We start from the raw sequence: 13,444 nt of genomic DNA, 5'->3' as shown, positions 1-13,444 counted from the left end.
TCTTGATCATGATAAGCTTGATTTGATTGTCTATAAAAAGCTAGATGCAACAAAATATGAGACCAAGGGCTATATAAATCCTTACATTGTAAGGCTTATGTTAATCATTACTTATTCATCTTAGTCTCTGAGCATTGGTCCATATGTGTGTGTGTGTGTGTGAAGTAAGAGATAGTGAGAGGTATATAGAGTGGAGCTTTTTTCGCATTCTCCTTCAACAAGACCCCTTTGCCACATCTCACTTCAACCACTCCAAATCATATCCCATCCTCATATCCATTGTATTTCCCTATCACCTTGCTATTAAGTCTACCTGAAGTTCTCTATTCTCAACCCAATTTTTCTACTTATTGTGAGCTTGTTTCCCCCTAACAAAAGAAGAAGAAAAACCATCATATTTTCTTCATCTTACTACTAAATGCTTACTTCTCAAAGCCAAACTTGTCTATCCATCCCAACCTATAACCCTTTAAGCTTGCTATTATATCTCAACAAGCCTTGGTTTGAGTAATAAAATATTGACGAAGACTAAAGGGAGAAGGAAGGCAAGAAATGTATGAACAAGATGCCCCCAAAGTAGAGAAACGATGGAGTTGGACAAGAGGTAGCATGCATCAATGATGTCCCCATCACACAACCCCAAGTCCACATTATTTCTTCGTATTTCAAAGCAAACTTGCTAAAATAACTATAGAAAACCTAGATTTTAAGAAATGGCAATAATCTAGATAGCATCTACTAGATATTTTGGGATCCTTGTGGATACCTGAGTAAAATGACAATATACAATAGATGCTTATTCAATCAAGAATTACTCTCTAGTGATGGCACCTAGTCCTTATATAGGAATCCTTGAACAAATTGGATGTTTTACACTAGTAATGAACAATGGGTTTAGAGAATTCATTTTGAGAAGTTCAAATCCATAACCTAGATATCTCATAAAGTAAATTAAGAAAGATATTAGCCAAATTCACTAGGGTGGATGTTTAGCAAGTATTTGGCTAATATTAAAACATAAGGATAATGTAGTTGATCTTTTAGGGATAAACTCTAATGTTCAAATAGATGTACCACTACTAGCTAAAGCAAGATAACCTAGCAAGAGACCCAAAATCATGACTTAGATCTATGGAAACTATGCTTGTAAACTCATGGCCTAAATGGGCACTCATGCACAATATCACTTGTCATACTACTTGTTACATCAAAAAGAACATTTGAAATGCTTATGGCTTCTAAAAATGAAAGCCTATATATAGGTTGAACTTATGATTGAGTGCACTAGGCATCCCTCAAGGATAGTTATGCTATATCTAACCAAGAGAGTTGGTTTATCACTTCGGATTGCTAGGATCAAACATTGAACACAAAAGGTCTCTCTATAGTAGGGACTTGTGTAGGCTAGAAACTACCAAGGAGCTAGGGGGCTATGGCAGTAATTCCTTGGGTATGCTAGGAATAGCTTACTCCCTATGAGTGTAGGTTGATCTCTTAGAAGGCCTGGATGCTAATAGTTGAGTGTGGACTTCGTGGATTTATTTTTGGTATTCGAGAAAAATCTTGATATGGACTCTGAAATAGTTATTTGAAGAATAAAGATAATATGATTTATATAAACATTTCTTTTCAAAATGGTTTTTTTTCTTATATCCATATCCATGACTAATTTAAGTGAAGGAATGGACATGGATACAAGTATATAATTAATTTATCAAGGCCCATATATGATTATGAATAAACTGTATATGAGTGATTCAAAACTATATGATCTCATAAAATATATAATTAATTTATCAAGACCACTGTATGATTTAAGCTATGGATGCTCTTATCAAAATGTTTTAACATAATTTTAATTATCAATTTTTATGGCTAGTCAATTTATTTCAAATTACCAACTTAATTATCATAGAAAATGATTTAATCTATTGATTCTCGTACTACCTTGGTGGATCTTGGTCACCTATGCAAGATACTTATTTAGCAAGTTCTACTCAAATAGAGACTTTATGATTATTATTTCAACAAAGGTTATGAGTGTCATTGACTACTACATTTAATCAAGCACACGTTTATCCATATTGGAAACATTGATATTATCCTAGAAATCTGATATTGAAAGAAAAATGAAATTACAAGAGCCATTGCATGAAGATGTCATTTTGTACAAAAGATTATTATAAATGGATTTTTTGGGGTATGACTAGAATGTTCAATACAAGAGAGCCACAAAGAGAGAGAGAGAGAGAGAGAGAGAGAGAGAGAGAGAGAGAGAGAGAGAGAGAGAGAGAGAGAGAGAGAGAGAGAGAGAGAGAGAGAGAGAGTTAATCACTCCATGTGCATCTCACATTTAGATATGTGATTTTGCATGCCACATTTAGGTTTTAATTACCTCAATTCAATTTGGTGGAGAAGTAAAATAAAATGCCAACATTTGCAAAAGTATATCTCATAGTTCATTGTACTAAAGTGTTTTGAAATATCATAAAGTGAGGAAAGAAACCATACATGAGTAATGCATAAGGTAGGATGGAGACCTATATTGCCTTTAAAATGGTATATTAATTCTTTTCAAGTTACTCATACTGTCGAATGGGGATATACTACTTTTAATATGCTACATTATTGCATTTCCAAGGTATCCATAGAATCCTAGTGATAATGCTAACTCTCTTCGGCACCAAAATTATCATACGAGTAAAATTGAAAGTCTTGGAGATTCTTACACATTGACATGTTGAAATATAAATAACAATAAAATAATAATATTAAAAACAACTTGTGGAATCAACATAGATAATAATTTCATAATTGTTATAGGTCTTGGCCTAAAACCTGTCTCTTCAATGAATAACTAGACATGGGAAAAGATTACTAATATTATGAATGCTAAAATATAGGTATTGCCACCATATATAGTGAAAGAAAACAAAAATAGATAATAATCAACTAGGAAGCTTGAGAACTATTATAGTTCATAGGCTTAAGCTAGCCTATTTTGTTAAGAATAATTTATAACTAGTCATGGGAAGAAGAAGAACTACAATTATGAATGCTAAAATGTAGATATTGGTACCATATATAGCAATAGAAATCTTAGCTATATCTACCAAGCTATCAAATTTTTGGTATATGTCGATGTAGAATCTTACACCAAGGGTGTAGTATAAAGCTCTCACTGGCCATAAAAGAACCTAGAGAAAAGAAACTTTATCATTATCGGTAATACTTTCTTATTAATGTTGGTAATAGTTTCTACCTTTTACACATATTTTAGCTCATTTAAAGAAATCACTTACTTGATAGCTATCATGAAGAAGATAAGAGATCTTGAAAGTATCAAAAAGGTCATCTAGAACCCATTCACTATGGACTGAGGCAACAACATCATTGACAATAATATTTCCCATAAGAGTTAGAGGGTTGTATAAGCCCTTTTCTATGACAGAAACTTTTTCTGCATTCACAAAAGAAAATAATAATAAATTAAATCATTAGATATCATATTTAATTTAAAATCAATTGTAAGGGATAAGCTTATGGTTCTTGAAAGGATGACACAATTGTATACATCTTTAGTGATTTATAAAGCATATGAGCACTTTTTAAAAAGTTGGGGAATGGGTGGAATGGAAGGGTATGTGCAATGAAAATCATTTACCATTTACAACAAAGTCTATGATGTCTATTGTTGATTTATTTGCATGCTCTTGTGCCACCATTAAGAAGTCACCTACATGTACATCTCTTGCTCTCTTATAGATAATCGCATGTTGATCTAAAAAATTAAGAATCATAAACCATTTAAGCTTCATGATAAGAATCAAATGTCATATAAACCAAAACATTCCAAGGGCTTAAGTAGAAAGAAAGGTTGCCTTACCACCCATAGTTGTGGTTGGAATCAAATGATCAAAAGTGAGTATGATGCTAGCTTTATAATGTTGTTGCAGGGTGTGATTATGCTTGTTCATTCTGATTAAGCTAAACATAACAAACATACTAGTTGCATTAGGATTTTTATGGCCAAAAGCATAAACATCACTATAGGCTAGGTGCCCAGTATGATCATCACGAACAAGCACCTACAAGAGAAGAAAATGAGCCTAGTAAGGTAAAATTATGGTATGCATAACGAATTTACCGAATACATGTTCTCATGATATAGATTAGATAAGCACCAAGGGTTTTACTTACTCTATCTCCAAGGGAGAGTTCAGATATTGGTAGCTTGATTCCATATGATGTGGTCACCATTGCATTGCCTATGTAGTAGGAATCAAAATGCATAGTTATTTGTGAAACACATGGTTATCCATATAAATTTGATATTTGTTTCGATTTTTATAGATATCTACTCAAAGTTTAACACCAGTATTGTAATTTGCCTCAAAAGTTATCGTAAGCCATTATTGTGGCTCAGGTCCTATTTCACTATATCTGAAATAACATGTGCATATGATGCCCAAATTTGATGGGATTTTCCCAATATTGTAAGATGAAAGAATGAAATATTTGGAACAAGTATCAAGTAGAAATTAATTTTCTATAAAATTATATTTTCAAAGTGCAAGAAATTTGGTCAAAACAATACTCAAGAATGTTATTTAGAGCTCTTTAAAAAGTTGATAGTTTTTATCCACTTGCAGCTCTCTTAATGGGAATGCATGCTATACATATCAAAAGAATTTTCATGAAATTTTTATCCTGTTAACATTTTTTTGAGATGATATTGATTAGAAGTACTAGAATTTTTCAATTTCTTATGAAAATGGTCTCAAAGGTAGACATAGGAATATACACTTCCTAGCTTGTTTAGACCCTTTATATATTTTTGAACTATTGTCTTGTGTTGATCACATTTGCCTAAAGCCACTTCTTCTTAATATTTCTCATTGATGAGAAATGGAATTTTTTATAAAGGGTTAAAATTGCCACAATGGTGGCTTTTTTTATGTACGACTAGTGTTTATTATATCATTAGTAAGAATCTTGCTCTTTGCTAGAGAAGATAGTGATAAATAGGTTTTAATCACAAAAATTAAAGAATGAATCTTGACGAGAATAGTGGGAAGTGATACACAAGGTTTAATCACACATTTAAAAATTGCTCCTGGACAGAGTGGATAGTGATTCACAAAGTTTAATCACATAGATGTCCATAGAGAGCTTGAATTCTAAACTTTTGAAAAATATCATAATCTAAAGAACTAGGCTATTTGAATTTCACAAGGGCTTTATAATCTAATACACTAATACCTGGAAAGCAACGAAGGGGCTCAAAGCCACATGATACAAAGACCCCCATGCCTGCACCTACACCGATGAATGGTAGAGCTGCTCCTACTCCACATGCCAAATCTACTACTGGTATACCACAAAAAAAGAAGGCACCAAAGATGCCTGCTACAAATCCAAAATATGCACCTGCATAATGTCAATATTCAACTTTAAAATAATTCCAATGTCTTATATATTGACCTTCATTTTCATCTTAAAGCTAGCATTAATGCAAACCTAAACAATAGAATAATGTACTATGTAACAAATATGGTGCCAAAAATGCATTTAAAATAAATCTTAAATCATATTTAAAAAGCTCAAATTAATTAAAGGGCTTGTGACTTGTGCATTTCACACAAGAAATGACAACAACAATTCATCATAGACAAAATTCTATGGAAATACTTCATTGAGCAAATCATTATAGCAAAGTACATTCACTTTTTTTCCAAGATTGCAAATTTTTGAAAGATTCATGTGACTTTGGAATTTCTATGGAATTTACAAAAAGTAGGACACTAAACTTAGCAAAAGACTCCTATCCATAAGTTTTTCACCTGTTGATGATCCTTCCGTGAAACATCCAAGAAGTTTTCTTCTTCCGGCCCCAAGAATGGTAGACTTGGCAATTGCATTGTTACTACTACCTTGAAGAGCACCACTATATATACTACTAACATCATCACTCGTGTCAAACAAGTCACACCCAGAGTTAATGGATCCTTGCGCACATATTAACTACAATCATACACAAGAGAGAAGGGCATTAAGTTATGTCTAGATGAAAACTTAATATAAGTAGCATGAGTGGCAATATTCAAATGGAAATTATGCTCATTATGTGCAAATAGATCTAGGAGTGGAAAATTTTGGGTGGAATCCAATCAACTTAATGCAATCATAGGGGCAAAGAAATGCCCTCAAAATGTGGGTATGCGCTCAAATGCAAAAATCATGTTAAAAAAGTGGTCGGTACATGCATACAATATTAGGAGGTCCTCAAACTAGACTTTTCATAAAGAACCAAACATTTTTTAAAGTTAAAATGCAAATAGTAGTAAAGTTGAGGTAAATGGATATGGGCTTTCCCTTTCTTAAGTAATTTTCTTTAGAAATAAGGATGTAATGGTTGAACTCCATTCAATATTTAGTTAACTAATTAGAAGTGCTTGCAATGCCTAGTTGGTTGTGTATGTCTAAAGGCGTATGTATCACTTCATACCGCTCGTGATCTTCCATCATCATCCATCAAGACAGCCTCTACTCCATCAGGAGATGAGTCTCCTGCAGCCCTACAACCACCAAGTGCAGTGATCTGATTGAAACAAAAAACCTATAGCACCATTAGAGTGGGTTTATATTGGTTCATATCACTTTGTTTTTGGCTATGTAGATTAGCCATATATCAATGTATTTAAAACGTTTTCCTCGATCTATAAAAATTCAACTATAAATTTGACTTCTTTGTTTTTGGCTATGTAGATTAGCCACATATTAATATATCTAGAACTTTTTCCTCAATCTATACAAATTTAATTATAAATTTATCATCAAAATATCACAATCAACATAATTGAAGGGGTCAAATTAAAATGATCATAAATAAAAGTAGAAGCTTACTTGCACATGATATCAAATGCACAAACTTTGACCATAACCATCCCTTTCTTTAGATTAAGCATGAGATTGATATTAAGAAAGTGAAGAAAAGAGAGGAAGACAATACTTTAAATTATCTGAAGTATTACACTAAAAAGTGATAAATGAAACCTAGAGAAGTCATATGCTCACACACACACACACACACACACACATATTACATTTTAGACACTATTATTTCACACATAGTTCAACCATTAGTCTAACAAAGAAAGGCTTAATGCTATCACATAAACATGCCAAAAAAGAGTAAATTGTTACAAAAAACCACCCTTTAACTTGTTTTGCAATCCACATTTAAACATTATGTTGAAAGAAGATTAAGGTTCCATCATTAAAACTCAATGATTCTCAAGAAGAGGCTTTGATAACCAAAGTTTTCCTCATAATTGATTGTGTTATTATACCAAGCATTACATAGTGTTAATAATAGAAACATATAAACATAGCCTACAAAGGTTTCTCTTAAATTTATTTTTTTCATAAAGAGCCTACAAAGGTTTCTCCTTTAAATTTTTTTCATAAAGAGAAGTAAAGTTATCCTAACATCTTTGCCAAAAAGCTTATTTAAAAACAAGCATTACATGACTTTGAGAATAGGAGAATTTAAACATACTATATAAATGTTTCTTTAAAAAATGATATTTAAAGGAAATAAAAATACATTAATTTATCCCTATTAAAAGGCTTGTCTTTGGCAATTTAACTAGTTTAGGTTGGTTCTCATAGTATCTCTTTGTCTGATCATGGCCAACTATAACAAGAAATTCCCTCACCTTTGACATGAGAGCTCTCTAAATTTAGTTATCATCCTCATTTGGAGAAACAATTCCTTTTGGTCTCATTTGGTGAATCGATCGCCAAAGTTGTGAATAATACTCTCACATGATGGCACCCAGTGATGACTGTCAGTGTAGTAATACACGGGCGGCTAGGCGGGGGCGCCTTTACCCCCAACACACCCGTCCGATCGGACCGCTGTATACCCTTTAGAAAGGGGAGTAAACTTTTGAATCTAGTGAGAACATAGTGGCCTTCCAACCTGAGGATTCATGTAAATATGAAATTCGAATTCTATAAAATGATATTCTCATTCCAAGAAAAAGGTTTAGAACCCTTAAATTCACAAGTTGTTACCTATAAGAATGGCAAATAGGTCTAATCGAGTCAAAGAGTGTCTATAATTAAGCCTTGTTATTGTCTATCAAATATTTTTCTTGAATATTGGATTATTTATAGTTGATTTTACATCAAGCTTTGGTATGTATGGTTAGATGAACTTGCATTCTTTTTCAACACCAACCCTCAAAGTTGAAGGTTGTAATACTCTTGAAAGGTAACACAAGTAGTGACCCTAAAAAGAATGATGATCTAGGAAAAAGTTTCCTCCATTACCCCCCAAGAGCTATGGATCATATGATTAATTAGAAAAATGTTCCTAAAATACACCTTCAAAATGAAATTCTACTCTGGTTTTAAATTTGAGGGTTTTAAGGCACTCTAATGATTGAGGGAAGTACTTGTAACAGTACCTGCATGTTATGAGATTTGACCTCTCCACCATAGGTGATGGAAGCAAGGAAGCTATATTGTCCAGTCTCGATAACCTGCTCCAAAGTATGAGAAAACCTCATCAAACCACTTTAAAGGATACATTTTGTGAAATATTGGTTGCAATTTTACTCTATCCTTAATAAAATTAATATTATTAAATGTGGTGATAAAAATGGACTAAAATGATTGTTTGGTACAGCAATCCCTTCTCAACAAAATTAGCTAGGAAATACATAAAACTTATCCCTTCATTAGTAAAGTCATTAAGTTCAATAAAGATCAACGTTTAAGTGTTGACATGGAAATTCTAGTTATAATGAAAAAATAAAATATTTTGAGATTTTTGAATCCTCCTTTTATGAGGGTTTCAAGGTTTCTATTTTGCTTATATTTGTGATACTTTGCTAAAGCTTTTCATAAGATGATTGCTATTATTTCTATTCATTTACTATTGTTACGTACAGAGATCTTATACACATTAAGCTCTTGTGTGCAAAGGTTTAATCTTGTCTTAATTTATATTCAATTACTTTCACATTTGATGTTGTTATCTTTCTAGTTTAAGTAGTTTTACATATCACTTCTTACTTTGTATGTGCGAGAAATGCAAGATCAAGTCTTGTTCACATAGAAGTCCTCCTCCTCTCTCTCTCTCTCTCTCTCTCTCTCTCTCTCTCTCTCTCTCTCTCTCTCTCTCTCTCTCTCTCTCTCTCTCTCTCTCTCTCTCTCTCTCTCTCTCTCTCTCTCTCATACACAATATTATTATACATACATACAATCACATATCAAAACACACACACACATTATGCGTGTGCACACACACATGCATGTACTAGTTTTAACATTATAAGAACAATTCTAAGATACATGGAATAGGTATACTACAAATCTAAAATTTGAATATAATGGATGTATTTCCTCTAAACATTGTGATAAAATGGTTAGTGGAAAGTCTCATTTTATTTAGATAGAATATTTGGGAGAAGGCTTAAACTCAATGATTATCATGCATGCTTTGAGTTGATTTGCTTGGCAAAACAAGTTTAAAAAATTGTAATATGTCTTGTTAAAGATGTTATCTATCATCTTTTATTAGTATTATGTATAATATACCTAGGTTTCTAGGCAGCTTAAGGGGTAATCTAGATAGATGAAAGGTATTTCAAATCTTGAGTGTCACATGAAATATTGGGCATCATATCAAATTTAGGCCTTGTACATCTTGAGAGAGAGAGAGAGAGAGAGAGAGAGAGAGAGAGACTCTCAAAAAGTTCACTCTTAAGAAGACGGAAATACCATGTGTGTTCAAAAGGTAACTAAAAAATACCCATGTTTGCGAGATTGAGCGTAATAAAATGACCCAAAAAAGTTTAGAACTCATGGTTTCTTCGCAGAAGTGCCTCAAGAAACCCCGTGTGTAAGTATATTGATGTAAAATTCTCCCAAACATCTTGTTGAACTCTCATACAATACTTACATATTTCTCGGTGCCAAGGAGAGCGATTGGGATGTGTTCGTGCGCGCACTAACCTGGTCGCAGATGTAGTTGACAGTGTCACCGGGGATGGTGCCCCAATGCATGGCTGGGGCGGTGGTCCCGAGCAACGATGACGCTATCATCGACACCGCGTTCATGCCATCAGGCATGCCCCTCGCCTCCTGCACCGTCAGCACCGTTATCTCCACATTATTGCTCCCATCGCCCTTCACTCCGACACTGTGATCTTCTCCCATTCTCACCATCAGCGTCGTCATCACCACCACCACCATCATCATCGTCGTTCTCATCACCATCATCATAACGAGTAAAGCTATCGTCAATGGAGTCCCTTCTAGCTAGCTGCGACAAACAGACGAACCAGCTAAGGCGGCGCTCTGTCTCTCTCAGCCTCAGCCTGCTATGATCAACTTTACTTGCCTGCTAAGTCTCTCTCTCTCTCTCTCTCTCTCTCTCTCTCTCTCTCTCTCTCTCTCAGCCTCAGCCTGCTGTGATGAACTTTACTTGCCTGCTAACTCTCTCTCTCTCTCTCTCTCTCTCTCTCTCTCTCTCTCCACCACCACCACCACAACCCACGCACATAGTCACCCATGTCTATCATGAGATCATTTTATCTTTTGCTATCTCTTAAGTCCCCCCTCCCGCCGCTGAAAAAAAAAAGAAAAAAACCTTCATCTCCTTACTGGTGGGGATTTTAGAACCTTAAATGCATTACATTTTTGAGCTCATATCTATAGATTTGTTACTAAATTTCATAGCAACAATTAACTCCTATCAACAAAGAGGTTTGTTTGTCTACATATATGTATGTCTATATGTGCCATTTGTATGCCTTTAGCTTGCAATCCATCAATCATAGCCTAAGGGTGACACCTCACTTAGAAAGAGACACATAGTTTCAAGAAAATTTGTTAATTCAAGAGGACTAGGAAAAGAAGCTCTACACTATATATGCATTGCATTTCTCGTATAAGGATTGTTAATTATAGTGGAATGAAGATAAAATAAAATTAAAATACAACCTAATTTGTATTGCATAGCAAGCCAAAGAAAGCTCTAAAGTGTCACTCTTAATACCTTGGGATTTCAATCATAAGTAATGATATTTTAAAGCACCCCTTGAAAAATTTTGTCACAATTTGGCAACAAAGTTCTCAACTTGAGAAGTAACTAATCACGTGAGTTAATATATTTATTTGTCGTTTGTTATAGGCATGCATACTTTTCTTATACATAAAAAGGTAGGCTGTGAAAATCTAGATTCTTTGCTATGAAAATACATGTTCTGTAATGGGAGTATATTACCTTGAAATTGCAAATGATGTAGAGGTGGAAGACTAGCACATAGTGATGCTTTGATTGATGTACTTTGTGTTGGTGATAATTTTATAGTCATAGATGTACATGACAACAAAGAGCTTTTGGATTTTTGCATCTTGAAATGCACAAAAGAAAAGATGAGGACTGATAGTTTTCTCGAAGATGCATGTGGGAATATTCGGGAGTTTGGTTCCAGCAAGCACAAGGAGATCCCTATGAATTTAAGCTCATATGATCAATGCCTCAAGTTACCTTGCAACTCTAACTTGTCACAACTATCATGTTTCCAATGCAAAAAGTAGGATGTGGTAGAAAATTTATCATATCTGCAACTCTCACATCATGATGAGGGGCATAGGACCTAAAAGAACCCACTCCATGGTCCCCTCCCCAAAGAAGAGCTCAAAAACTCCTCCACAACACAACTTGAAAAGACTTCACTCCACATCTGTCCTCTAAAGAAAAGCTCAAAACCCCCTCCATACCATGACTCAAAAAAATCATGATTTCCCCCTTTGCCCCTCCCTCCTCCCAAAATGAAAAACAAATCATCTTCATCCCATCCCACTCCATCCTAAATACCCAAAAAAATCATACTCCATGCCCATGTAACCCCCTCCTTGTTTGTCCATCATGTACTCTCTAGGACAAATGACAACCGCATTGTGTGTGATACTCTCTAACTACAAGTGAAATAGAGGTAGCTATGAGGAGGGAGCGAGGAGGTAACTACCAAGAGGTAACTAAGAAGATAGAGGTAGAATATAGAGGTAGCTACCAGGAGGATAGAGATAATTACCAATAGAATAAAGGTAGCTATGCGAAGGATAGTGGTAGCCAGTAGTAGCAAGATAGTGGTAGCTACCAATCTGATAGTAGCAGCTACAAGTGTGCTAATGGTATCCACTTGTAAACCTATGGAAGATCTAACTACTTACATTACATGATGTGTTAGAGTCATCAAAAATTGAAGCTTCCTGAGTTTAATTTCAAAGAACTTGAGTGTAGCATGGTTCAGAGACATCACCACTTTGAAACGGAAACCTTTAAGTTCTGACATTGCCTCATGGGTTATAGTCATTAACACTCTATAATTTCTCGCAAAAGTGGCTGCAAGCCACATTAGTGGCTTAGTTCCTATTTCACTATATTTAAAATAACATGTGCATATGATGCCAAAGTTGGATATGACTTTACTAATATTTTAATATAGTAGAATAAAAATTTTAAAAGAAGTTTTAAATTGAATTTCATTTTCTACAAAAATTAGATTTTCAAAAGTGCATGAAAATTGATCAAAATTGATGCTTTTAATCTAATTACATTTCGCTTAATGGAAATATACACTATACACATCAAAGTATTTTTCATGAAAGTTTTAGCCCAATAATTTCTTTTGGAGATGGTTCTAATTTAAAAGTACTAAAGGTTTTTTATTTTTTGTAAAACTCGTCTCAAAGGTGCCCGGGCATGGAGATATACAATTCTTAGCTTGTTTTGACCCTTTCTATTTTTTTTCAATTATTTTCTTATGTTAAGCATATTTCTCTACAACCCTTTCTTAGTAATACTTTGTGTTGATGAGAAATGAAAATTTTTATAGAGGGTCTAAATTGCTACAAAAGTGGCTATTTTGTAACAAGACTAGTGTTAAACATTAAACCACAAGAACTTCCTTATATCAAAAGTTTGAAGCTTTATGCGATTAAAACAAGGCACTTGAAAATATAAAAGCTCTTAGAGACATTTTAGTAAAAGACATCAAAATTTTGAAGTTGTCTAATATCGAGTACATGTGTCTGTTTCATCATTGGTTTGAGTACATCGTTGTTTATGATTCCTAGCCCAAGTGTTCTGATAGCCACATATTCTTGATAGCTCTACTCTCAACATTTTTATTTTGCTCCAAAGTTGATTATAAAATTCATATGTTCTTTTTCACCAAGATAGTTGTTGAAATAATTTGAGATAGTACTTGTAAGATATTGCCTTATCTCCTAACTATATACGTTGTGCTTGTGGGGTTCTACATTAAGGTCTTATATTTGTTGTTGTCCACCATGATAGTGTTTATTTCTATATATGCTAGTTTTTCTCCCAAAAATACAACGATTTCTTGTTAGAAAA

General features: G+C 33.9%; 1 protein-coding gene across 1 annotated transcript; it reads right to left on the bottom strand.

The window, feature by feature from the left end:
- Positions 1-3,649: 3,649 nt before the first annotated feature.
- LOC148035831 (uncharacterized) lies at positions 3,650-10,275 on the bottom strand. The gene is made up of 9 exons (XM_087678845.1): positions 10,126-10,275; positions 9,977-10,024; positions 8,478-8,552; positions 6,509-6,601; positions 5,844-6,024; positions 5,263-5,430; positions 4,201-4,268; positions 3,887-4,088; positions 3,650-3,781 (listed from the first exon to the last, which is right to left on the bottom strand). Exons 1-9 carry the CDS (start codon positions 10,273-10,275, stop codon positions 3,657-3,659), a joined length of 1,110 nt encoding a protein of 369 aa, XP_087534971.1. The 3' UTR covers positions 3,650-3,656.
- Between the last annotated feature and the right edge of the window lie 3,169 nt (positions 10,276-13,444).

This window comes from Lygodium microphyllum, chromosome 5 (genome assembly GCF_053477565.2).
Source record: "Lygodium microphyllum isolate KBCC chromosome 5, Lygodium_microphyllum_v1.1.10, whole genome shotgun sequence".
NCBI classification, from domain to species: Eukaryota; Viridiplantae; Streptophyta; class Polypodiopsida; order Schizaeales; family Lygodiaceae; genus Lygodium; species Lygodium microphyllum.
Note: the sequence above shows the minus strand (reverse complement) of the source record. Positions and strands in the feature narration are given on the sequence as shown.

Bases quoted from the DNA above. Each gene is read 5' to 3' on its own strand.
- LOC148035831 (XM_087678845.1), bottom strand. From the start codon at position 10,275: ATGATGATGGTGGTGGTGGTGATGACGACGCTGATGGTGAGAATGGGA. The intron at 8,553-9,976 runs GTAAGTATTGTA...ACTTTGGAGCAG, and splicing joins TCCTTGGCACCGAGAAATAT to GTTATCGAGACTGGACAATA. The intron at 5,431-5,843 runs GTGAAAAACTTA...GACATTATGCAG, and splicing joins CACGGAAGGATCATCAACAG to GTGCATATTTTGGATTTGTA.